General features: G+C 44.4%; 1 protein-coding gene across 1 annotated transcript in view; it reads right to left on the bottom strand.

Moving 5' to 3' along the window:
* LOC131880157 (retinal homeobox protein Rx-like) overlaps positions 1–23,170 on the bottom strand; it is a 45,682-nt gene extending 22,512 nt beyond the window's left edge. Inside the window, exon 1 of the mRNA XM_059226688.1 lies at positions 21,805–23,170. Within this exon, the coding sequence (XP_059082671.1) occupies positions 21,805–22,924 (1,120 nt within the window). The 5' untranslated portion in view covers positions 22,925–23,170. The remainder of the gene's footprint in view (positions 1–21,804) is intronic.
* Positions 23,171–25,321: the final 2,151 nt, after the last annotated feature.

The following is a 25,321-nucleotide window of genomic DNA, read 5'->3' as shown; positions in this document are numbered from 1 at the left end:
GTTCCGCGTAGGAGAAGCCAAACACGAACCCAAAAAGGAGGGAGAAAGCGAGCAAGAGAGAGAGAGAGAGAGAACGAAATCCGAGACCGCCTATTCTTCGTTCTTATTATCAGCCTCATCATCCGTCCGCTTCTTGGATTCATCGAGCCTGGCCATTCATTATCATGGTGCAATGGTTTTTCTCATCATTAATTAGCATCCATCCATCTATTCATCTATCTATCTATCTATCGAAGCACTCACTTGCGGCTAACCGATGAGGTCAAAGACGGTCACCGTGACGTCTTTGGATGTGCCGAGTACGTCCTGCTGAGAGACAACAGAGCCTTTGATTTCGTTCCCTAATTTCCTGGTCAGTTTGCTTTGCCTTCGAACAAAGGGTAGTAGGGTCAGGGAGGAACGAACAGTTTTCTAAATCCACATAATCCCTGTGTCCGACATATCTTCTAGTGTTTAAGCAGCCTGAAACATCTAATCTCTCTGCTCGATGCACCTCGTTGTTGGTAACCAAGGATAAGGGTGGGACCCGGAGAGCCCCACCAACCCTATTTCCGTGGATGAACCAGCGGCGGTTTGAACATTCTATTGTGTCATGTGAGAGAGCACACAGACCACCGCCACCGTTCTAGGAGACAGATTTGGATTTCCCGCAGGAAATGATGCCTAACTCATTCTCAACGAAATATGACACATCAATAGTGATGCTTAAGGGGAGGGAGATGAAGGAGCGGAGTTCATGCTGAGATTGGTGGATTCGTATAGTTAGTAGTGGAATTAAGCTTAGCACGCAGCTCATAAAACGTCACTCATAGTGTCGTGGACACATCTCGTGTGGTAAAAAAGATAATCAAGCCAGTCCGAGGAACCGTTCTTTCTTTCACTTTTTTGATAATGAATTACAAGTAGCTTGTCTCGATTTCTGTTGAGGATTCCAAATCTTGACGTCTGGCACAAGTAGCTTGTCTCGATTTCTGTTGAGGATTCCAAATCTTGACGTCTGGCAAAGCGATCTTGAGAAATGCAATCTCGAGAAATATCTGTCTTGTTACTGAAATTTGATCGTTGATTCCCATTCAGCAGAAATGCTGCTGTTGCGCTAGCCACTTACCGAGTAGGGCTCGTTGACTGCTGCCGCAAGTTGTGGCTTCACCAATTTGCTTTTGGTGAAAATTTCCAAGCTCATGAGATTCCGTCAAGTGATAAGTGAAAACTGAGAAAAAGTCGCATTATCAGTGGAACGAGGTGGACGGCAAACTTCATATAGGCCCTATTGAGACACAGGCGCGCGCACTTGGTTCTCGATTCGGCAATGGCAATTCTCCAATTAATCTCAAACGCAAACTACAAGCCGTCACAATGCCCGGCAATTAAGTCATCAGTCTTGATAAAAACAGCTTGAACCACGTCGCCGAAGTCAAGAAATAATTACTTTTGGACAGAGACCAGAGTCGGAGAAGAAGCCTTTCCGCTTACGTCCTTTTTTTCTCACGTGTTTAACAGCACTCCTTCGATAAAAGAAAAGCTTACGGCACCCAAAATCTATTGTAGTATTTAGTTAGCGTCGTGAGGAAATCCAATACTGATATGAGAAGGGTTCCATCTTTGTTTGCTGTCCGTTCAAGTCCCTGACATGGCACTGTTTTCATTCGGCATGTCTGATTAGCTTTCCCTTTGATGAACGCGTAGTAGCGCCTCCGTTGACGTTTTCTCCGTTTTCTCCTCTAGAGATGCGAGAGCAACGGAGAAACGAAGAAACGCAGAGGGCCAAACAAATTCCTTCAATTCCTTCATCTAAGAAGAGGAAGAAGAATCTTCTGTAGAGATTGTTTCAGTTAATTCCGACTGTCTCATTTCCGTTCTGGGTCAGTGCTCCACCTAAACGGATTCACTTATGCTATGCTGCCCTCTGAGTGCGTGTGTACGGTGTGCACATTCATCATCGCCTACGCAGTGGGTGAATGAGCCTGAGTAGTCTACTAGTCTTGTCTAGTAGACTGGGTTGATTTGAGCTACTTTAAGTTCGTTCCGAAGGGCGGCGCGCCTTTCTTGACGATTTTCCCGCCATCTCCCGCCACCTTCGCCATTGGTACATTACTAGCAATGGCTCCGACGGCGGCCAAGCGAAGAAGCAGCGAGAGAAGTGACGGGAATGAGCAAGCTCGCAACGAGGAATGCGCGAAGGCAGCGAGAGCGATCAAGAATCAATAGCCTAGTGAGCCTACCAGGGCTGCTGTGACTGTTGCTGCTATTGTGTATGCATTATGGGGGAGAAAGAGCGAGCGAGAGTGGTGGGAAAACATTTGTTTTGGTTGGGATTTCCGACAACACGTGTTGATTAGTAGTATAATATGAAACATCTAGGGCAGTCGCTCCTGTTTTTGAGTGTATTGGAAACGCAAAACCAGTACGAGAGGCACAAATTAAGAGATGTTTTGAATGCTTTTTCCCAATCAACAATAACCTTGGATGAGACTACACGGTACAAAGGAATCTGAACTGTACTTGTTGGTCTTCAAACGAGGGATGTGGCGGGCGAGCGAGTTGGATTCATGGAAATCCAGCATTCATGGAAGCAAAATTAGCGAATTAGTTTCCTCTTTTTCTGTGTTTTTTCCCTTTGTTTGATCTCATTTCCAAGAGAAAGAGAAAGACTATCGTAATGGCAAAAAACACATTCACATCAAACGTGAACTGGCACAAAACTCCTCCTGGATTCTCCTCTTGCTGCTATTACCGTCTACCTTCTTTTTTTGGCAAATCGATCCCGAGAACCTCTCCCCTGCCTTCTTCTTCGTCTTCTTGCACTATTGCTACTTCAACCACTAGTACCTTCACCAACAACGCTACCACCACCTTCAGTCCTTTGCCATCATGCTTGTTGATGATCATCCCTACTAAAGCCACTGGGATCACATAGAGGCTTTAGTTAGAACATAGTATCTGTACAAGAGAGGTGACGAGTGGCTAAAAGTTACAAGTCGAGTGTGAAGACCTTTTCTCCTTCCTTTTGGTCATGTTGCATGTCTACGAGAACCATTAACCCCTTTTTCACTTCTTCACGATTTGAATGAAAAGTAGGCGGGGAGAGAGAGAATTCAACTGAAATTGCCTCTCCCGTGAATATTCGACTCAAGTGTCATGGAGCAGGGGAGATTTTGTTAAGGTGCAGTAGTAGTAGTTGTACTTGTTGTGGGCCATGATCGTGGTGGTGATGACGGTGGTTGCTCTACTGTTAGTTACAACATCCCCCCCCTGTTCTTGAGGTTGTCATGGACCAAAGCTGCATCCATGATGGTCTCTGGATCTGCTAGCTCTCATCTGAATCTAAGTTCCTCGTTCGTACGAGTCCCCATTTGGCCTGTGTGTCATACTTGATTACCTTAGCACAGGCGAAGAAACAACTAGCAGTCATGTTTTCATTGGTCGCTGTCGTCAAGTGTGCTTGACTTGTCCATCTTCGAACTCCCTCCCTGCGCACATGCATACGACGAGTACAAGCAATACATACAGCACTCATTTTTGACAAGACTTGACTTTTTGGCAAGACGTTAGCGTCGCTCAAAAAATGTATGCCCATAGGTACAGCTCTTCACGACCGACAAAGGAGGCCACTAGCACTACTAATACTCAGTTTGGATTCCCTTATACACTACAGTGCTTTTGTCGTTATTGCTGTTGTTGCAGTTGTTGTTATTGTTGCCGCTGTCGGCGTCGTCCCTCGATTAGAATTCACCTTTGTTGTCCCAGCTTTTTTGCGTGCTCCCTCCTCAAGTTGGGTGACTTGTCTTTCCTACTCTAATAAATTAGTTGCAAACTTGGAGATTTGTAGTAAATGGCCACAAGACGAGTGGCAAGCTGCAACGCCAGCCAATCCTCAAGTCAGAATCAGCACCACTCAAACTCGAGGCTCGAGTTGAGGTTGAGCCGAACCGAGTTCAGAAAGCGACGACCACTCAAACGAATCCCCTTTCCATTGCTCACCCAGACTGTATTGCACGTAAGTACTAGACCCCAGATTGTAGCATGACAGCTAAGCAAGCACCAGTACCGGTAACAGCAACAGCAACAGCAACAGCAACAACAGCAACAACAACAACAACAGCAACTGGCTCGACATAGATGAGGGGGAATTTAGACGAAGACTAACGTTTTGTTGATAAGATAGACTGCTCTTTGTCAAGTGCTAATGGCCCGGATCAAGCTCTAAAATACGGACGGAGAGCCCGGGCTGAGTAACAATAAGAAGCCATGAACGATGGATGGATAGATAGATAGATGGATGGATGGATCCACGAGGAACGCGCTCGACTCACTCACGCAGTAACCCAAGGGAAAGATCTCGTCATCAACTCATTTGCTGGACGACCGAATGAATCATATTTCTGTACGTAAAAAGAAGTGAATTGTTTCAATGCCATTGTAGTTCAAAGCAGGACGTACACTCAAGGGAGCCAGCCTGCTTCTCTTGACCTGCCTTGGCTTGAACAAGGATTTGACGGAGCCTCTGTGACCAAATCTCATTAGAGAAATGATCCTGAGACAGTCAAACGTCCATCATCGATCTAAATGAGGAGGATTCAACCTCAACAATGACAACTCAGATCTACCGCACAAATCAAGTCAGTCGGAAAGTCGGTGGGACGAGAGAATGTTTTGTGGTTGGCAAATTCTCATTTGATTGTCGAGATCATATTCTACGATCTATGATAAGAGTATTTCGGTTGAGGGTTTGTCTTTCATCCGACCGACGGAATATATCTTGAGCGGCATCATCAACCTTTAAAAGTGCTTCTTGCCATTGGCTTTTCACAAACACCCCTACAAATTGAATTGATTGTAAATGTGGGCAAGCGGGTGTTCCCAAGTCTTCAAATAATCATCAAAGCCTTAGTCTGCGTTTTAGCAAACTTGCGGCAAGTAGTGTTTTTATTGAGGATTTTGAGGTTTACGACAAAGAAGAGTAGTAATAGCACAACATAATGGAGCCAGGGAGAGCAAGAGCCTCACGTGGTCGTGGCTCAGGCAGAACATGCCATAATGTATACGAATACTACGCACTATATGATGGTGTTGATGGTTCATAAAACGAGCATAAATTCCCCCTGCCTTCAATCATATTTTACGCCCAAAGGCTTCTTTGGAAAACAAATTTCCTATCAGCCAACTATTCGATCAGCGCGTGAAAGAGAACAACTTTGATGACAGGTCATAAATTTCCACACTTTATCCGCGAAATCAAGTGTCGGACTTACTCGTAGTAGATCGAGTATAGTTCATCAGAGCATTTAAATCGGGATCGTTTCACCCGGAGAAAGAAACACTCTTGAATGAGGATGATTGCTAATGTGGCATGCAAAAAGTGAAAAGGAGCAGAAAAAGGGAGCTGTGCTACTAGCCTTCCCGCCGAGGCGAGGAAAAATCTCATCTCTTGAAATGAAACCCATTTCACGCCCAAAGAGCATCACATGTTTGAGTGAGCAAGGCAGCCCGTCACAGCAATCCTAGTGCAATCCTAGTAGATTGGCGACATAGATTTTTCCCTCTATCCTCGGACAGACTCACCCTGGATCTCACAGGGCAAGACACACCCATACTTGAATAGTCGAATCGAGAAGTGAGCGTGTAGCGGTGCTAGGCCAAGGGGGACAGGGCACAGGGTACCAGAATCAATCCGGGGAGAAGACAGGGGAAATAACAACAGTCATGGGTGACTAACGGATTTGTAATGATCCCACTTAATGACATGAAACTGTGAACAACCAGCCAGCGATTTCCATGTTGTACGTGATCTTTCAGACCTAATTATGCATTACATTAACATTCTTTCAAGTCTACTTGAGGCATGCATGGTCTTGTGTTCTGTAGATGTGAAAAGTGAATTGAAACGAATCGCTTTTGAGAAGGCCAACCAACCCCCACTGGACTACTTGTCCTCGAAACACTTTTTTGCACTGGCCAAAAGTTGACTTCAAATTTGATCAGCTATTTTGACCATAATTTTTCCCCAAACTTTCCAACTTTAAGTTGGAAGAGACCAATTTCCAGCCCAGCTATGGCTCTCGGTAGTCAAAATACAATCAGCGTAATTTGCATAACTTTATTTGTCATTTTTTCCTCTTCAAAAGTCAAACTTGATCGGTTTGGCACAGATTGGTTGGTTGGCTGGTTGGATCAGAACGAGTTGGAGAACAATTTTCAAATTAAGTAGTCAAAGAGACCTGTGCTTATTCGGATTTCGTACCAACAACGAAAAAGATTGCTCGTGGCTCAAATTTAGAGAGGAAACAATAAAAATCAAAATGGCCTCATTACACAAACCGATACAGTCACGTAAATCACCCAGCTGAAAGGACTTTCTCGACCATGGTGCTAAGCTTTTTCGGATTGGTGTGGCGTTCACAACTCAAATGCAAGAGGCTTATTTTGGATGGATTTCCTAGAGGGTTGATAATGGCGGAAGCCTATACGAAAGAAACCACGATCAATAATTGGAAAATACGGAGTGTGTGTGCTCTTCTAAGATCACTTGGTCGGTGTCACATTTATTTCAGTGAATTTCAACGACGGTTTTGCACATTGATACGCACAGTATCTCCAAGTGCAATAGTAGTTCCAACACATACCATTATCAATTGATACCATGTAATTTATCGTAGGTTTCATTTCGTTTAATCGTGATATTTAGTTATCTATGTTGGTTGAATGGTTGGTTGGATGGTTGGATGGTTGGTTGGTTAGTTAGTTAGATAGATGGATGAACGGACGGCAACAGCCGTGAAGGGAGGAAGAACCCTTCAAATTCTGCACTTCACTATTTCGATAACCATTAATCAACCTAATCATCGTCATGTCTCTCTTTTCTCTCGGCAATACCAGTCGAAGACTCTCTCTCAAAGAACAAATCATATCATGTGAGTCGGTAGAGGGGTGAGGACTCGTTTTCATCTAGAGTCTCCTCTCGACAAGGTAAGTCATGAGATTTGGCCTTGGATGGAACCTGGACGACGAAAAATTGCCAGCTTTTGTTCTTGAGACAGCCTTAGTCAAAACTCTTACCTACATCAAACTATCAATTGGGGAGAATAACCTATTGACACAGTTCCAATGGCTCCGAATGGGTATCATTAGAAACAGCTTTACTGAGATCCTGTAGTCATCTAGAAAGGTGCCATTAGGTAGCATGAATCTGGCGGTGGAGGCAATGTTAGACCACTAGATTCTATGATGGAGACACTGTACAGCGTGTTCTGAAAACCGAGCGGAGAATAGACTGCTCAACAGCATACAAGATGCCGAAGTTGGTCCTTCTTTCCTCACCTGCTGGCTAGGTGTTCTTACTTAGGTACAATACACGTACAATGTACAAAGTAGTACATATTGTGTGTCTGTGTGTATTTACTTACGTACTGGGTACTTATGTAGGCTTCGAACGTGACTTTTTTTCTCCGTTGGAAACATCATCAAAGCGCATTGATACAGGGGTACGTAATGAAGATATTAATTTCAGAGAGAGTGCCTATTATTTCTCTCCATATCGGTGAAGGGCGGATAACCCCCTGATTCTGGCCATATACGCTCACAGTCGTTCGGTGTTAGAAGTTATCTTTCTTCCGCTTCGGTTAAAACAACAATTCGTGACGAATCCATTGGTAATCCATGCTATCCAGCAATGATTGGATGTATTGGGCGAGTTTCGTAACATATCCCAAGGAGTAGTCCCCATATGACTTGACTTTGTTTTTCCGTATTGATCATATTTCAACTTTCCATTGGGGCTTCCCATTAGTGTTTGAAAACCACGCCTACAGCTGAGAACGCCCTTGTTTCCAGCTAAAAGCTACAATTTTGAAATGACGATCTTGTCATTTAACTGGCTTCATTTATTTAATGATCTTGGGAAATTGCCAAACTAAATTGAAGACAAGCACGTACTACAGACCTACTCGCAAACATGATCCTCGACAAGAGTACCGTGTTTGCGTACGCGGTACGTACATAGTAGGTGGGTAGGGAGTGTAGCTCCGGACCCGGGCATTTTTTTTATCTTGCTCAACAAGCCCAAGCCCAGATGTGTGACGGCGGGAAATCAGGTCTGTTATTCGATATTGCAAAATTTGTCTTTATCCGTCACACCCCGCCCATTGGCGAAAAATACTGCGACAAGAAGGGGGAAAACTCTCCTGCAATCTTCGACTTGACGCCGAAAGGCAAAACCAACTTGGCGGTAAGGCATTATCAAGCATCCACAATAAAGGTTCTCACTTTGAAAAGCCAGAAACAAAGCGCAATAGAAAAGAACCGGGTCTTTTATGGCCCATAAGCAATGGAAGTATTTCAACTCTGGTTCGCCGTTCGAATACATTTTCAAAAGGGGGTTGGTTGGTTGTTCGTGAGAGAGAGAGAGAGAGAGAGAGAAAGAGAGACGAACAGACGAACAGACAGACAGATAGACAGAGAGCAATGAAAACCAGTATAAAAGGCGTTGGCTTGAACGAGGACTGAACCAATCCCAGCTCAGCATTGGTCATAAAAAAAAACAAGTCGAGTTTGGGGAAAAGAATTAAACGAATCGGGTACGATAGATGATCTGGTTTAATTGCATCAAATTGCAGACTAGTAATGCTCGAGGAAACAAATCGGACAGGCACATGGCTTGTATAACCAAAAAAAATATGAAGAATATTATGGAGATTTATGAGTTGGCAAACGGGAAATCTTTTTAGCAAGTGAAACCTAGCCTTTTGATACATGTTTCGGGACCGAGCCTACTGATAATATGAAATCAGTTCAAGAGACAGTAAGGGGTGCTCAGAGCACATTCAATTTGTGTAAAGAACATCAACGAGTGAGTGTTTCAAACGCAACCGACGGACTGCGTTCCCTCTGGTTTGAGTTGGCCCGGGCTTCTATAAAGGTCAGTGAAGCGAGAAATTTCGATTAAGGGGGCACGTTCTGTATTTAAAGCTATTGCAGGAGGGAGAGAAGATTTTGAAGAAGGCGAAGAAGAAGAAGAAGACCATTAATAGCCGGCACAGTACCAGAGTTCACTCTTCTGGCCGTGATACCAACAACCCATATCCACACTCCAAAAGGACAAAGTGGAAGGACAAAGCCAGTCAAGCGATAATAAGTAGGTTCTGCTCCCAGAAATGAATGATACTCGTTCTTATCCATACGTAGAGATAGAGCCTACTCACTAGTACGTGATCATTGAAGGTGGCTTGTGGTTGGCTTCAATGATTGATTCGGCGTATTCATGTCCCATGAAAGCACGCTCAGGACACCGCCCACCATTCTATTGGAGATTCATTACGGCTTTGAATAGAACGATGTTCAAGCCAGCAAGGTGTCGTTTGTTGTATGGTACCTTCATTCGAGATGAAACCTCACGTAAGGTTCATGTTTTCAGCATAGTCAGCAGCACGCTTTTTCCAAAGATAGTATGTACACTGTATTGTACGTACACAGCTTGGAGATTTTTTCCCGGTGAATGGAATGAAACCGTGTCTGACATTCGACGAGATCGAGTTCACTTCAGACCCGACGAGATTGTGGCACCTTGCGAGGCTCGACTACTACTACCACGACCACGACGAGAAGGCATTTCCAACCTGCTCAAGGTGTGACGAATCCTGCTCAATGGTAATGTAACATGGTACTCTCTAAGCTGTCTGGGCGACCTCATAAACATGTCAAAATACAATCATGCCATACTTTGACTTTGAACATTTCATAGAGGTAGGCAGTAACAACCCGAGTGACTGACTGACTGACTGACTGACACTCAAGGGATCACGAGGATCACAAGGATCGGGTTGGGAGTGGAAATCACGGTTGAACCTGATTCTGAAGTCGTTGGTGGCAAACAGTCCCTGGTAATGGCTCTCAGATTCCAGAGAGAGTTACATATGAACAAGTTGGATCGGGAGAACTTACCTGAAAAAAAAAGATGCCAATTCTAGTACTCTTCAATCCACCGAGGCTCTTCTTGGAAGTTTCTTTCTTTCATCCATACGTAAGGTTGACATTTCATAGCGTACATATATGTATATACGCTCGATATTAGGATGTCTTGCATGCATGATCTATTTCAATTTGAGAGCCCATTTTCCTATTCGTCCACATGTTAGCTCGCCTTCGCCTTGGAATTTCATCGCTAAAAAATCTGCAGCTGGGAGGAAGTCGGAAACGAGAAATTGCTCCTGAAGACACATTCGAGTCCATGTTCGTATCCATCCACGCTCACATGCAGTGGTAGTCGTACTCGCACATTTAACACTAGAAGACTTCACTAGATAGACAGCAGTCAGGAGAGGATGATCACACATTCATTCAGACTTTCCGAGTCGGTCGTATACAGTCGTGCTACCAAATGCTTACTCTATGTACAAAATGTATGTGCAGCTCTACGCAGAGAGTCCATGTACCACGAAGACGCTCCATGCTACCACATATTTGACGTTTAGCCATTCACAAGAGAGCTAAGCCATGGCAAAAGGGCAGGAAGAAAAAAAGAAGGCAACGAGAAGAAGACAAAACGATGGGGTATCCATGGAACTGCAAGTACATATACACACACACTCGCATTGAACAGGCGCACTAAGAATAAGCATTGGTGGTAGCGTTCGTTGAGCAATCGTCGTCAGTCCATGAAGCAGCGAGATCTTCGACGACATGGAAGGTGCTGAAATATAGCTGTCAACACAATTCGAATATTTTCTTTTCCTCCTTTCGTTCCTATCACTTGGATCATCGTAATGGTGCTTGTGCTTGCTTGAAGTACTCAAACAACGTCCATGAGTTATTTGCTTACGATACTATCTATCATTGTTTGTTGCGCTGTTGTTCTGATTTCGCGTGAGCCTAGCTTCAAGGCAATCTTATGTTGATTCAGAAGAGCAATAAAGAAGTTGCCTTGCCTTGCCTTACGTTGAATCTTAATTTCAAGTGGATTAGGTAGCAATATCAGCAGTTATACAAATTTGCCTGGAAATGTGATTTGAAGTGTTGCCTGCTTCGTAAGGATGAGCGCAGGAGAACTGATTATCTCATGTCTAAAACGATGTGCGCATACGTATTTTCATGGTATTGTTCTAAGGGTCTTTAGACCAGCCCATTTCGTTCGACCTGGCTAGAGGTGTCATTTGAAATGCTACCATCTGCTCGAAATGACTTGAGGGTGATGAAAATCGACGTAAATAATTATCACCACCACCCCCAGGGGGGATAAGGGAAGTGGGAAGGGGGGAGGGGGGAGGGCGAGTCTCTCGACCCACCATGATGTAGGCTAGTTTTTATCGTACCGTATTGTCGGTAAGGGTTACTAAACACTCTTTGAAAGCGTCTGTTCTGAATACGCTCAATGATGAATCTATCCGATGAGGTTGGGGGCATTGACAGTAGTTGTGTTCCTGCGAACAGTAGAAACGACATCAAGCCAGAGGTTGAGGTTGATGATGGCCACGCACGCTCAAAGAACTTCATTAGACTCTCATTGACAAATTTATACGCTTGTCGCAAAAGCTACGGAAGGCATCACCCTGCCGAATTCGAACAACTTATTTCAAGTGCACTCAGTCAATCTCAATCAAGCTCGTTCGAACCTGAAGTCTTGTGCTTGTCCCGAATGGAAGGGCGGAATCTGCAAGTAACCATTAGAAACTAACCCTCTTGGGCAAGTCAGTCCGTCTCTGTCAGGCTATGTTGATAGTGAGATGACGATGATGATCAGCTTCAAATATGCCATCTAATACCAGCCCTCCCTCCGTATCGGTAAAGTCATGAAACCCGTTGACTTGAACAGTCCATTTGGAGCTCTTTCATTGGTAGGCGTAGGACTGAAGCCGTGTATGTAAGCATTGAGCAATAAGTACGGTAAATGACACGTTCAGATAATCGAAAATTAATTTGCAAACTCCGACTGCTATGCTATACGGCAATGTACTTACATACTGTGGGTCTTGGTTGGATCCGAGTCACTCATCATGTTTGCTTCGTCATGAAGGAGGTGTTTATGAATTGAAAAGAGTCTGTTATTTGGACACTTTCATCATGTATCATGCATCCCTCCCCAGCAATGCTGTGAATAGTTTACGCTTACTACAGGACTCGTCATGAGGTCTAATTTTCTCGTGCGAAATGACCACTCATCATGCTCAAAATCAACATTATACACTTGCCGACCGAATAGCCGCGTGTTCGAATAACGGTAGTGCAAATAAACACGAATTAGCCAAGCTACCACTATCAATGCACGTAAAGGATGATGATGAAAGCTCGAACGTTGAATGGGACTTAATGTTACATACAGAGAACGTAGAGGGAAGTTTTAGGTCTGTCATTTCAGCCATATCTCCGTCATTCTTCGAAGGTATACGCCATACATAACATTTGTGCATGCACTTTCCAGAAGTGAGATGTGGACCTAGGGATTTCTAAGAGAGGGAGATATGGCCACCAAATACTCGCCATTCTCAACACTCAATATGCTCACACTGTATTTCCTGCAAAGAGGATGAACGAAGATTCGAGTGAGAGATTGGGGCAAAACGGCAATTTTTGAAGCCTGATTCGACTCGGTCATCAGGGAGGCGATGAAATTCATGAGGGGTCCAACTTCTTTTCCCTGAAGGTAGGTGGCCATGAAAGATGTTCGGATTCAACCCATACTATGAGGCAGCCGACAGTACGTGCGACCATTTCATATCAAACTTGGGCATTTTACTCATTACTTGTTGAGACATCATACTCGGACCTACATTTTGCCCTTGCTTTAGGACATGGCAAAAGCTCTGGATGCCTCGATGGGATCCTTGAACAAGAATGGTTGGAAAATTCAATTTTGATCTTAGAGGGACCAAAAGTGAGTGTTCGTCGGCTTCACGAAAACAAAAGACGGAAGGCGAAAGGGGAAAAAAGGCTGAAGCCAAGTCTCAGATTCACCATCATCATGCAGAAAACAGAGGGGAAACCACCGACTGAACGAGAATGAACAGAGGGTGAGATAAATGGATGGAAGTGGTGAATGGAAGAGTAGTGGACGAAAAAAAAAACACGCAGCATCAGTCTACATACATACGAACTAGAACCGAACAGGCTAGCTAGCTAGCCGACTAAAGCAGCCCATCATGAAATAAGCACTCAGATCATCTGAGTGAGAGGGGATGCAAACTTCCAGAATCTCGGTTCGAAAATTGGATTGGACCAATGAGCTAGTCACTTGCTCGTTCGCTTTGTCTGCAGCCAATGGAAGCTCGCGGTGCGTTTTTTTCTGTCTGACTCCATTGCCCTGAATCGCTTTGAACGGGAATTTAACGACTCTACATTTCAAGCCAAACTTGTGGTTGGCAGTTACAGAGCAAAAAGATTCGTGGACGGAGTGGAAAAAAGGATCAAGCTCGTAACTCCATATTCATTCCACTCACCTGAAGGAAACTAAGCAAGATTGACTCGTTCTGTCATCAACGGTGGATTTCTTCCTTCCAATATGGGTTTATAAGTATTTATGATAGTGCGTCACTACCATTAATCATGAGAGAATTGGAATAACTCTATAATGTGAACCCGGTAGATCTTAGCAGACTCTACTATCTATACAATGCACAAGCGAGGAGAGAAGCGTTATGTGTAGAGGCGGGAGGGACTGGTTCACTTCCAAGAGAAGCTAATTTTTTCATTCGTCAAAATCGTAATAATTACCCCCTCATTATGTCATTTCCTTCTTACCATGAATCATTCAGCTTGTCTTTACTGGTAACATGTAACTTAAACAAGACCTAAAATAAGAATTGGTTTCTCCACCAATGGTGACAAAACCTTTGGATATTGAATATTCACAAATCAGTCAACGAATTCGTCCACAAGTGTTAGCAGCTCCAGGCCTACCTCTAGGTTAAATCCCCTCCTCTTTCCTAAAAAAGTTCTACTCTTATTGTGTTTCCTCTTTGTAAGCGTACATTCATTGGGCGATACTTGGAAATCTGCCATTGGGCTTGAGCTTCATTGAGTACCACCTCCATCTGCATCTGGCATTAAGTGCATTTTTTGCTCTGATGGCGAGTTCTCGGTTACAATTGGCACCTGTACTTGTCGAGGTAATGTCAGGTTGAGTAGTTCATAGTTGCACTCGGGTGGTCGTTCCAATCTCAAAATCAATTCAAAGAACTAATATTTGATCGCTATCCTATTACCATCACCCATTTCCATATTATCATCATCATCATCATCGTCCTCGTCGTCATTTTTATCTTCATCCTCATGGCCATCATGATCGTCTTAGTGGCCTACGTCAAGATTGGACAAGTTCTAAGATTGGCACCCACGATCACTCGCGCCATCAGCGAGCATCATGAATTAGACGATGATTGAATCGGGGGATTTTTATTCACATTCAAAATTACAGAGCTTTAGCAAAAGGGATATTGAAGGGGAAAGATATCAAGGCTGGGAGCCAACGGTCAAATCTTCGTCTTCCTGGGCCTTTTGAACAATTCCTTTACCCCCGTACCCCCTCACATGAATGTGTTTCGGGTGATAACGATGAAGAGAACGAAGTCGTCTATCAGACATTGCGATTCTCGACCCTCTCATTTTGGTTTAAGAAAACGCTACAGGTGTTGATTGAACTTAAACAACTATTATTGTAATTGAACAATAGTGCAGGGGTTGAAGACGAGGAAAAAAGTTCTAAATTTGCCGTGCAATCAAAATCAGACAAAAATGCATCGACGAAAAAGTCCAGGATTGAACGTGACAGCAAGAAAAGAGAGAGGAGGAGGAGGAGGAGGAGGAGGAGGAGACGGACGAGACGGAGGAGGGGAGGCGAACGAGGGAAAGAACCCAGGGAACTCGGGAGAGTTACTGGCCAAATTGTGTGCAAAAATACTCATTCAACTTGTGTGCCATTGCTCCCCTTGTCGTCGTAGTGATAGTTGTTGTTGCTGCTGCTGTTGTCGTTGTAGTCGTTTGTCCAATTGAACCTTTTGGTCTTCCCACCATGAACCAAGTGGTACTTGGTTTCTTTGTCTGGCTTCCTTCGATCCTGATCATCAGGTGGAACTTATCACATAATGTCTCTTGAGATTTTTCACTCGTTTCGATCTCCCTCTAGATATAAAAGCGTCTCCTGTTTGCATCCCCTCTTTTTTCATTCTAGGTCTTTCAATTGATGTGTGTCTGGTCCCTGTATTCTTGGAGAGTCTCATTGGTCAAACAACGAACCAACCAACCAAACAAACGTAAACGCTTCAGGAACCAACGGCCAAGGATGAAGGGTGGGTGATCTGGGGAAACATGTCGCTATAGAACGTAATTATGCAAAAATTTGCATGAATTTGGTCTCCCTCCCCCTCCCTCTCTCTTTGTCGCCCTATCTCTTGTCGTTTTATGGCATAGGTTGGTTGTGAATGAGTGAGTGAGTGAGTGTGCGCCGGGAAAACGGCGAAGAATATGTTAAACAATGGCGGACTGTGAGAAACAAGCATGATCGGAATAAAATGAAGTTGGCCATTTTTCGCCACACAACAGGAAACAGCCAGCGTGCAAAAACAGCTTTGAAAGGACAGTTGACAGGTTTTTAATAAAAGATCAGAGGAAAATTGGAAAATTGTAGTGTGCATGCATGAATAAGTTGGAAATAAAACCCGCCATGCCGTTATCGGACGGTCGAGTACCTGCAAATTATTGGCCAATTGTCTGTCTCACTGGGCTGACCAAAAACGTACGAGAATATTCGACCAGCGATCTTACCCTGCGTAACTAAGTGGAAAGTTTGTATAGTGTTCAATAAATTGATAGTGTTCATTTGACATTAGTCCTGACGTAAGCGTGTCAACAGATTTAGGACAGATCAACCACCCACCCATCCACCAACCAACCAACTTCTGGACGTATGGACGTACATTGTCTACAAAGGGAGCTCCATGCCTGATTGAATGAGCGGTAAACAAATTATTGGAAACGCCACTGTCTCGTGACATAACGTTCGTAGCATTTCCATTCAATCTAGATCACAAGTGATTGAGAGCTGTCTTCAAGATCGACAGCTTCCAAGAACGGATCGGCCAAAGTGGCTTCTAGGGTGGCCAGTATTGTTCAATTGGATCACGCATATGCCTGCGCTTCCTATCCTAGTTCTTTGATTTGAACACCTTTTCGTGGATTCGCGGGAGTTCCACGATTACGACTGAATACTATTGATCTACCCTACTAATGCAACACTGTCGGTGGTGATCTCGCACATGCATTCTTGCATGGGATTCGTATTGATTCCCATACATCATCATTGATCAAGTATTGCCAAGAGAGTTGTGCAAAAATGATGATGGGCACTGACAGCGACAACAAACAATGGCCGATTTGAATACGACAAATCAATAAGTTTTGCCATGAACACACACACACACGCGAGAATGATGGATTCATTCTTGGTCTCCCAATCAGACATAAATATGTACTGAGCTGTCCATGATTGTGTCTATTTGGGAACAAAAAATGACCCAATTATCAAATTATTTATGATTCAAAAGCCATTTGTCAACAAAATTAAAGCTACTGAGGGACGAGGATGATCAATTATGTTCGTGGAGTTTCAACACTTCGCCACTAAAAAGGGATCAGGACTGGCCGCAGAACCGGTTTCGGTTTCCAAGGCTAGGCTGTGCGTTCTTTATCCCAATCCAATGACCCCCCCCGCCTCACATACACACACAATCCGACTCACATAAAAATGATCCAAACTAAAGTAGGCGAACCTTCTATCATTTTAGCTCGAATTTTTGGCTTGCCTAACTCTTTCCTTCTCTCATGGCCCTTTCGTCGAATCCCTGGTGGTATTGAGTTAATGCATTTATTTTCAAATGAATATTTCCAAGTGGATTATCAAAGTGCCTGCCTGAAAATTAACAGTGCTCTCATCAGGAACAAAGGAGTTGACGTCTTATTTTTCAAGCGAAATTGCGAAGAAATCATAATTAGTTCCTCGGATCAAGATTGGCTAACTACCTACAAGCTACATAGATTGGGTCCTTTTACGTGTTTGTATGTATGTTCAGTGGAAGCCAATGAGTCAGCCTGTCAGTCAGTCAGTTCGTCCTCCTCTCGGTTTCAAGTCTTGTATGCAATGGCCTGAGAAGCCAACCTCGTTCCTCCAAAGAGGCAGTCGGCTAATCAACCTACCAACCAACTGGCCTTCTCGACCAGTTGGAACTTTTTAGAGCTTATAATTAGGGTGTCTTTCCTCATTCCAAGTAACTAACCAGGCCTCTGACAGGAGAATCGACTCAAGGTGGATGAAGGAAAATGCACGTTGTCGCTGCTGGTTCTAGTGCTACTAGCTACTACTATCATAAGTGCTGCTAGTGCTGCTATCAGTGCAATCCCAATCTTGCATGAAGTTCAAGCGCATCATTGTCCATGTTACTCTTTACTAACAACTCTGTTCAGTTCAAAAACTTTGTAGTGGGTTCCGGCGGGCTAGCTAACTGCAGCTGGTACTAACCCTACCACCATCGCTATTGCTGCTGTGGTGAATTACCAGCTAGCTCCTCGAGAATGGTTGCTCACTAATTCTGAATTGCATATGACTACTCAACTCAACCATATTGGTTGAGGGCGATGTACTGACAGGGTTGATAATGAATGCTGCATTTATTATCAACCAACAGCAGAGGTGCAGTGGTGCTCCAACTGCCACTGCATCCCTCGGCCATAGGATGGTAGTAATTCGCCTCGACCGCCAGAGACTCAGGTGGTGCAACCTATTTATTCGTCGAATTTTCGAGGTGCATTCTATAGCCGATTACGTGCACGGTCGTGCCATTGATAACTCTAATGCTAATGCATATATACACACACCCTACACATGGACGGACGGGTGGACGAATGCTTGGTCTGATACCCTACAGCGAGATACGTACGTCTAGTTGTTGGCATATGGTGTCTTTTCATTGGTGCACACTATACTGATCTTGCTCTGATGAGCGCTGCCAACCGAGGACTCAAAGTAAATAACCGAAATGGCTCTACACAGCCCCGCCGTCAACACATTGTCTTCCTTTACCGAGAGAATGAAACCACCAAAAGAAGAACATACCGCAGCAATCAAGTTTGTACTAGTTAAGTTTCGGGGAAGCTAAAACTCATAGAATAAGCAGTGTCTATTACCTCAAATCCACATCAGAGACATAAAAAAGCCTTTTGTGTGAAATTAACGGCGTCATAAGCAACTGACGCGGTTTCCGTCCTCCTTTAGAGTAATGAGACTTAAAAATAAACATAAAGCTGACAGAAACATAATGGAGCCCCCCCCTCCCCCCACTCTCCTTCCCTCGCCTGTGACTCAAGCTTCATCCGCTCGGCTTAAGATTCGCTTTTTTCCGTTCTTTCCCCTCTTCACTTTTTCACTTGACTTGGCGACATGAAAAATGTGAAAGCCATCCATTCTCTCATTCTCTTCAAGTCGCTTCGAGTTTGTTGCTGTGCACCGTTGTCGTTCCTCCTTTTCCTTTGATACGGGAACAGGAAGCCCGGCCATGGGACTGGAGAAAAACTTGAGTGCTAAATCAACGAGGTCCGGCCTCCAAAGCATTTCTCGTCAGCAGGTACCTAAGTATGAAGTTCCTACCAGGGTGCCCTGGCCTCTTCGTTCAGTGTACGTATATGCTACAGCACTTCTCAAGATATACTACGTCTGCAAGAGCGTCCTTTTTCTTTTCCGTTATGCCACTGCTTTCAACAGACAAGAGGGCCACATGCGGTAGATACTGAAGAGAGCCCCACCACGTAAGGATGGATGGCTCGTTCCCATTCTTTTACCTCGGGCCAACTCCAGCCTCCGTAAACCTCAAGAGGCCAAAAAGAACGAGGAAAAAGGTAAGCGCAATAACAATAAATGGAAGACATTGACTCTTACATTGATAGGGCGGGGCCAGCATGTCAGGATTGGAGCAGCTTTGGAACCACGACGCAACGAGGGTAAGTGAGAGAGGGAACGAATAGTGACAAAGGCGTTCTCGAGGGCGCTCTCACTCGACTCGACAGCACAAGGAGCTGATTATTGAGAAGAGCCAAATAACGAAAAGATAACTGGATATTAAATACCTCAGACATGAGCATGCTGCTGCAGAGTCACGGGAAACAAAATTCGTTGTTAATATCTACCGCTATTGTGAATACATCAATGTGAAAATGTTTATTGGTTTTGATCAACTCCAAATGAAGAAAGTCTTTAACCAGCAGAAGTTAGTAGATTGCCATCCAGTTTCTATAAATACCATAGTATATCATTAAATTTTTCAAGGTATGCTTGTCTTATTGAAGACCGTTCATACCCTTTAGCAGCTTTGCTGCTTGGCAGGTTGCCGCTTCATCAGTATTTGTTATTGGCCTAACAAGTTGACGTGACTTCATTGATTGCTTTTATTCAATGGCTGGAAAAGTGTGGAAAGCTCATTCAGGGTTGTTACCAACAACTTTCAAAAAAGCCAACCAAAGCCTGACAAGCACGTACCTCTCGGTCCCACCTGGCTGCAATTTTCCGTGGTATTGCGCACCACTTCTGCCATCACCACCACTGCTGCTACTACTACTATTGCCACTACTTCTACTCGGACATACCTACTGAATTGTCTGGCTGGGACCAAGAGGAAGGAAGTAGATCGAAGCATGGCATGCCATTGAGACTTTTATCAGACTTGCTCCTGATTCCATCACGGATCAGCTCTTGTCCAAAATATCAGGATCTCACCCAGCGGGTTGGTTTTCAATTTTGTTTTGCTCCTCACATCCTACGCTAATTTATGTTCTTGTGCAAAGATGAAAAGACAAATAGATATAGGTAGAGCGCGACACCTGACCCAAAAGGACAGTTATGTCAGACGCAAATAGAATAAATGAAATTACCGGGCAACTACGAAAACGGGCAATGATGGGGGACACTTAAAGCATGAACAAGGACGTCACCCCCAAAGTGACAGAGACACAAGACAGCGAAGCTAATTAGTTTGTAATGGCATTTGCTGGGAGAAAGATGTTAGTGTTCACCTCATCTCACAGAATGACCCAGACACTCCCCTCGTTCTTTCTCTCTCTCTCTCTCTCTTTCACTCTCTCTCTCTATCTCTCTCTCGTTGCTAGTCTTCACCAGACCATTGAAGAAGTGGAACGAGGACCACCTTGGAGTTCAATTTCGTTCAGAATACTGAAGATTTGATTGCATTCTACACTACTAGGTCTTCTCCATCCACGCACCACCTTCGACTGAGGGACTTGGGGCCACTTCAATGTTCTTCTTAAGACTAAACTGCAAGTGTTGCTCCGTTTACTCATGGTTTCACTCAATCCATTCAGTACTTTTCACCGAACGCATATGTATCAAAGGTTTTGGTCGAGAGTGTCACAAACGACTTATTTCAGGTGAACAACTTACCTTAATTGTGTCAACAGAGAGCCAGTTTCCCACAATAATTAAAGCAATTGAAACGAAGATTCCCACCTCAATGGACGAAACAGTGAGTTCAAAACTGTTTGATCTAGCTTCGAATTAACGAAGCATACCTCGATTCCGCTCGTAAGTACAATCCAACCAGCATATTTACTCACACTTACACAGATTGGATCTGTGGACGAAACCATAGTATATTGGAATTCCCAATGTCTTTCTGACTTTCCATAGAAACGACATCGTTATCAAGAGCAGCAATTGCAATTGGTTTCCCCGACCGAGTTCTTTGGGAAGTACTCGGATTTGGGGTAAGTACTAGCTAAGGAAGAGATTATATTGTTACTCGATACTCCTTCTCATCCCTCCACTTCCGTCTACCTGGCCATATAATGTGTTTTCATAAGAAGTTGCCAATCCCAGCTATGCAGATGGATGATGGTGGTGGTCGTAGTGATGGAGTTGGTGGCGGCGATGGACATGATGACGATGATGATGATGATGCTTATGGTACGAACCTAATCCAATCGCGTAAATCTCTGTACTTAGCTTGGGTTCTATTACATTGGTTCTGTTGTAGCAAGCACTCAAAGAAATATCATTTCTCGCTTGACACTTCTATGGAACTAATTAATGATGGCATTGGTTATATAGTATAATAGCTCCTAGTACTTCACGGCTTATACAAATTCAGTCCATCCAATCGTACTGTATGTAAATTTGTAATGTAAAGTCATAGGTATTTCAGATCCATTGCTCCTCTTAGATGTGTATTTCAACTTTATCAGTGAATCCCATGACGGGAATTGAAAGAATGACTCTGGATTTGTTTCAATAGTACAGAAGTGGCTTGGAATCTAACGACTAATTAACTGATCCTCATTCACCACAATTATCCAACCACGCACTGGAATGAGATACAGGGTTGCCGGGATGTTTCAAAACCCAGGAATATATTTTGTTATCTAAGGCGATCAACAAAATCAAATGATACCAATCATCCTACTGAAATAACGAACACATGAAGTTCTAGCATAAAGCATAAAAGAATCGTCAAGTCTCCCTTAGTGCTACAACTAGAAACCCTCCCTACTTTTGATGATGGATGGCTAAGCAGTGACAAATAATTCCGTTTTATCATTCCCAAATTGAGTGCTGTTCCACTTACTGGCCGAAATAAAAGAGTGTCTGTCGTCATTTGGAAAGAAAAAAAACTCCATGAATCTGCGATAAGCTTCTCAATAGGAAGGGTTGGAGTAATTGAACCTAATTGTCTCATCCAAATGTTGGAGACGTGCGTACATGAGAAGTCCGCATCTACCAATTTTATAATTGGTTTTCAAGACTGGAAAACGTGCTGTTCTTACCTGACTTTGCCTTCAATCCCTCGAAGGTTTTGGATGCCATTTGGAACAAGGCATCTAAAGGAGAGTCTCCAGTTGATTTTCTTCGATCCGTTGAGGACATGCCAGATCCTCCATCCGAGGACGTTTTCATGGATCTATGTGAGTCTTTTTCAGGTTTACCCGCAGCCATTTGCGCGGCTACGGCGGCTGCAGAACCGATATCCCAGGGTCGAACAATGGCTTGAGGAACTGACACAGGGTTGAACGGATTGTTATGGCTTTGAAAATGTTGTTGTTGGAGCTGTTGTTGTTCGTGAAGACGCTTTTGCTGTCGAACAAGCTCGGCCGTTTTGTGAGATAAAATGTCATCGATTGAAAAACTTTGCACTCCCTTGCGTTTTCTTTTGCTAGGTAAATTATCTTCTCCCATCTCGTCTCCACTGTTGGCGCTAACAGCATCGTCCCTGATGCTATTGTCTTCATTGGAATTCCCGTCCAATGTGTCCTTTGTTTGACCCAATCCTAAGCGCTTGAACGGGAGAAAGTACTCCTCAAGATTTCGCTTCCGACTTGAATTATTTTCATTGGCATCAAGTTGATCAGTTCGTGAGGTGAAATCTAAAGGACGGTCTTCGGAGTCCGATTCGTCCATTGACCGATGGTGTTGTTGTTGTTGTTGTTGTTGTTGTCTTTGGCCTAGGTGACGATTGTTAATCAATCGGAAGGCTCCATGGCCGCTCAAAATTGAGCTCCCGGGCGGGATTAGTGGGCTCTTCCCATCGTGGGATTCGTCGGGACCATAACTAGATTCGTCTGCACTGTGATCCTCGGCCTCGTCATCGTTATCATCTACGTCCTCGGGATCACCATTGAAATGAGAGTCTGTAATTTTTTCATCACGACCGGGCGACTCAGGGTCGGAGATCAAGTCTTTGTCAGACTTCACGCTTAACCCACCACCTCTTCTGGACAAAGTCATTCGATCCTCATTTTCTGAGGGTGGCGTGTCCGGTGCCGGAGAAGATTGCCTCAGTGTTTCTCCTTTGGTAACCATCGTAGACATGGGGCAAGATTGAGAATAAGAGCTATTCCTAGATTCGGTGGCAATGCTTTGCTTTGAGTCCACAGGCACTGAGCACATCTCACTGAACGGATAACACTAAAATTGTGGCTGATCTGAATCCACCGTCGGCTCTCATGCGTCTTGCTCAGCTTGTCATGAGCTAATGAGGCCTCTTAGGGAAGAGTAAGTGGAGGACCATACAAAGACTGATTTTGCCCGATGGATGTTGAAGAGGATTGACGAGTTCGAGACACCGGAGAAGAGGGAGACGATGAGGAAGACGACGACCACAACAACGGGGACGGTAGTGAAAGCGACCAACGCTTGTCATGAGCTAATGAGGCCTCTTAGGGAAGAGTAAGTGGAGGACCATACAAAGACTGATTTTGCCCGATGGATGTTGAAGAGGATTGACGAGTTCGAGACACCGGAGAAGAGGGAGACGATGAGGAAGACGACGACCACAACAACGGGGACGGTAGTGAAAGCGACCAACACTAATCCCTGCTGGCTAACTGACACGACAATCAACTTTGAGCCGTCAAGTCAAAGCAACGGCCTCAACAAGATTGAGAGAGAGAGAGACAGAGACAGAGAGGACGATGTAGCTCTCGCCGTCATTCAACACGAACACCCAAACGACGACAGCGACGAAGAAGACGACGTCGACGACGACCACGACGACGACGACAATCACGTACTTGATCAATTAGACCTACAAGAAGGTGATGACAGCCATGCCGACTTTACAGACCAAGTCTTGAAGTCTTGGGTCCTGTCTCAGATTCTCCTTAGCCATTTCATGCGTGTGTTTGGGCCGGTGGCGCTCACGTTATTCCTGAGTCACTTTAAAGCGGGGATCTTTCCACCAACTCTCGGCCAGTAAAGCTCGTCCAATTCCCGCCAAAAGCTTTTGCGGGCGCTATTGGATTGTTTTCTGATTGGGCGACACTCTTCGGAGCGAGCAGCGCCGCCATTTCAGCAACCAATGAGATCACTCAGCGACCCCCGCCCAAGTCAAAGGGCGGGCGTGTATTTTTCGCCAACTCGCTTGCGCTCCTGGATTAAGACCAAAATTCAATTTGTGACAAAGAGAGCGCGTGTGGTAAATGGAAAGAAAAGGGGTCCGCTTCGTCCGCGAGAACAGCGGACTCTAAGGAAGGAGGATTTTTACCTGAAAGGCTGATTGTCATTCGGCAAGCCCATTTATTTTGGAGCGTCTTCCTGGGGATGTTGCGGCCACCAAGGAAGGTTAAGAACAGAAGAGCCCAGAGTCCGGTCCCACTGAGCCAAGCTCCCAACTTGCCAAGACTTGGCTTGGATTCAACGGTGGAACTGAACGTCTGACTAACGCTTGGTAAAGAGGTAATAAAAATGAACGACAAGAAGACAAGTGGATCCAGCTTGGTTGGTTGGCAGAGAGAATCCAGGCAATAGACACGACCAAGTGATTGGATAACTGAATAATGAGAAGCTCACCCGTCCAAATTGCAGTTGTCGGGGCAAAAGCAAGACTAAATCAACACTACTCGTGGCCAGGACTTCGATACACGCTTATACCGATATCTTTTCCACTTCATATCTTAGTCCAGTTTGTGCACGTAGATCGGTCTTGGAGAAAAATGCAATAAAGACGCGTGTTCCGTATTCTGATGGCTTGTTTTCAACCCGTGCTGCTCATTTATGCCCCGGAAAAATCCGTTGCAAAAGAATGGCAAGTTGACGTGCAATATAGAAATGAACATTCAAACTTGCTGCACCACCACCTATTGGATTTGTCTTAGGAATTAGCTAAATGTTGTGTACAACACAAAAGAAATGATGATGGGTTTAAATAGGCCGTTCTCATTACCCCTATCTGGGGACTTTGACTTTAAGCATTATAAGCAACGTCGAATCTAATGCACCAAATATTTGAGGAAGAGTACCTTTTCTAGTACCAAATAAAAGCAGTTATATCTGGTTCATTGATGAATTTCTATCGTTTATGCGGCATCTAATTTGGCTGTATTTTGTGGTTTCGTCGAAGGATTGTTGAGCCTCGCCTGGCCAGTGGAGCCAGCTCCCAAGTTTCAATCAATACAATACTCCGAGTTTCATTGTCTGGCAAAAGTAGGCTTTTCGTTTGTGAGTGCGAATTGGCGTCTACAAGTTTCCCCGAGATAGGTCAGAGAAGAGCATCGATCCAGGGACGTTTCTCATGCTAAAAATTGGGTTAACTATGCCTTCACGTCTCCCTGGGACCACCATCCCTACGAACTTGTCGGAAATAAGTAATGAATAAGAAGACCGTCCAATGACCTTCCAGAGGCGAGTGTCTTAGAGATCTTACCTCGGAGTTTGGTGCGTGGACGTTATTCAGTATGCAAAACGTTAACCTGAGTGCCGAGTGGATGCTCATTCTGGGTAACGTCCAAGCCTTGACTCCGAGGTGCGAGCGTTTAAAAAAAAACTAGCCTTGGGACAAACAATTTT

The sequence above is a fragment of the Tigriopus californicus genome, chromosome 5 (assembly GCF_007210705.1).
Source record: "Tigriopus californicus strain San Diego chromosome 5, Tcal_SD_v2.1, whole genome shotgun sequence".
Classification (NCBI taxonomy): Eukaryota; Metazoa; Arthropoda; class Copepoda; order Harpacticoida; family Harpacticidae; genus Tigriopus; species Tigriopus californicus.
This window is presented reverse-complemented; position numbering and strand designations above follow the sequence as displayed.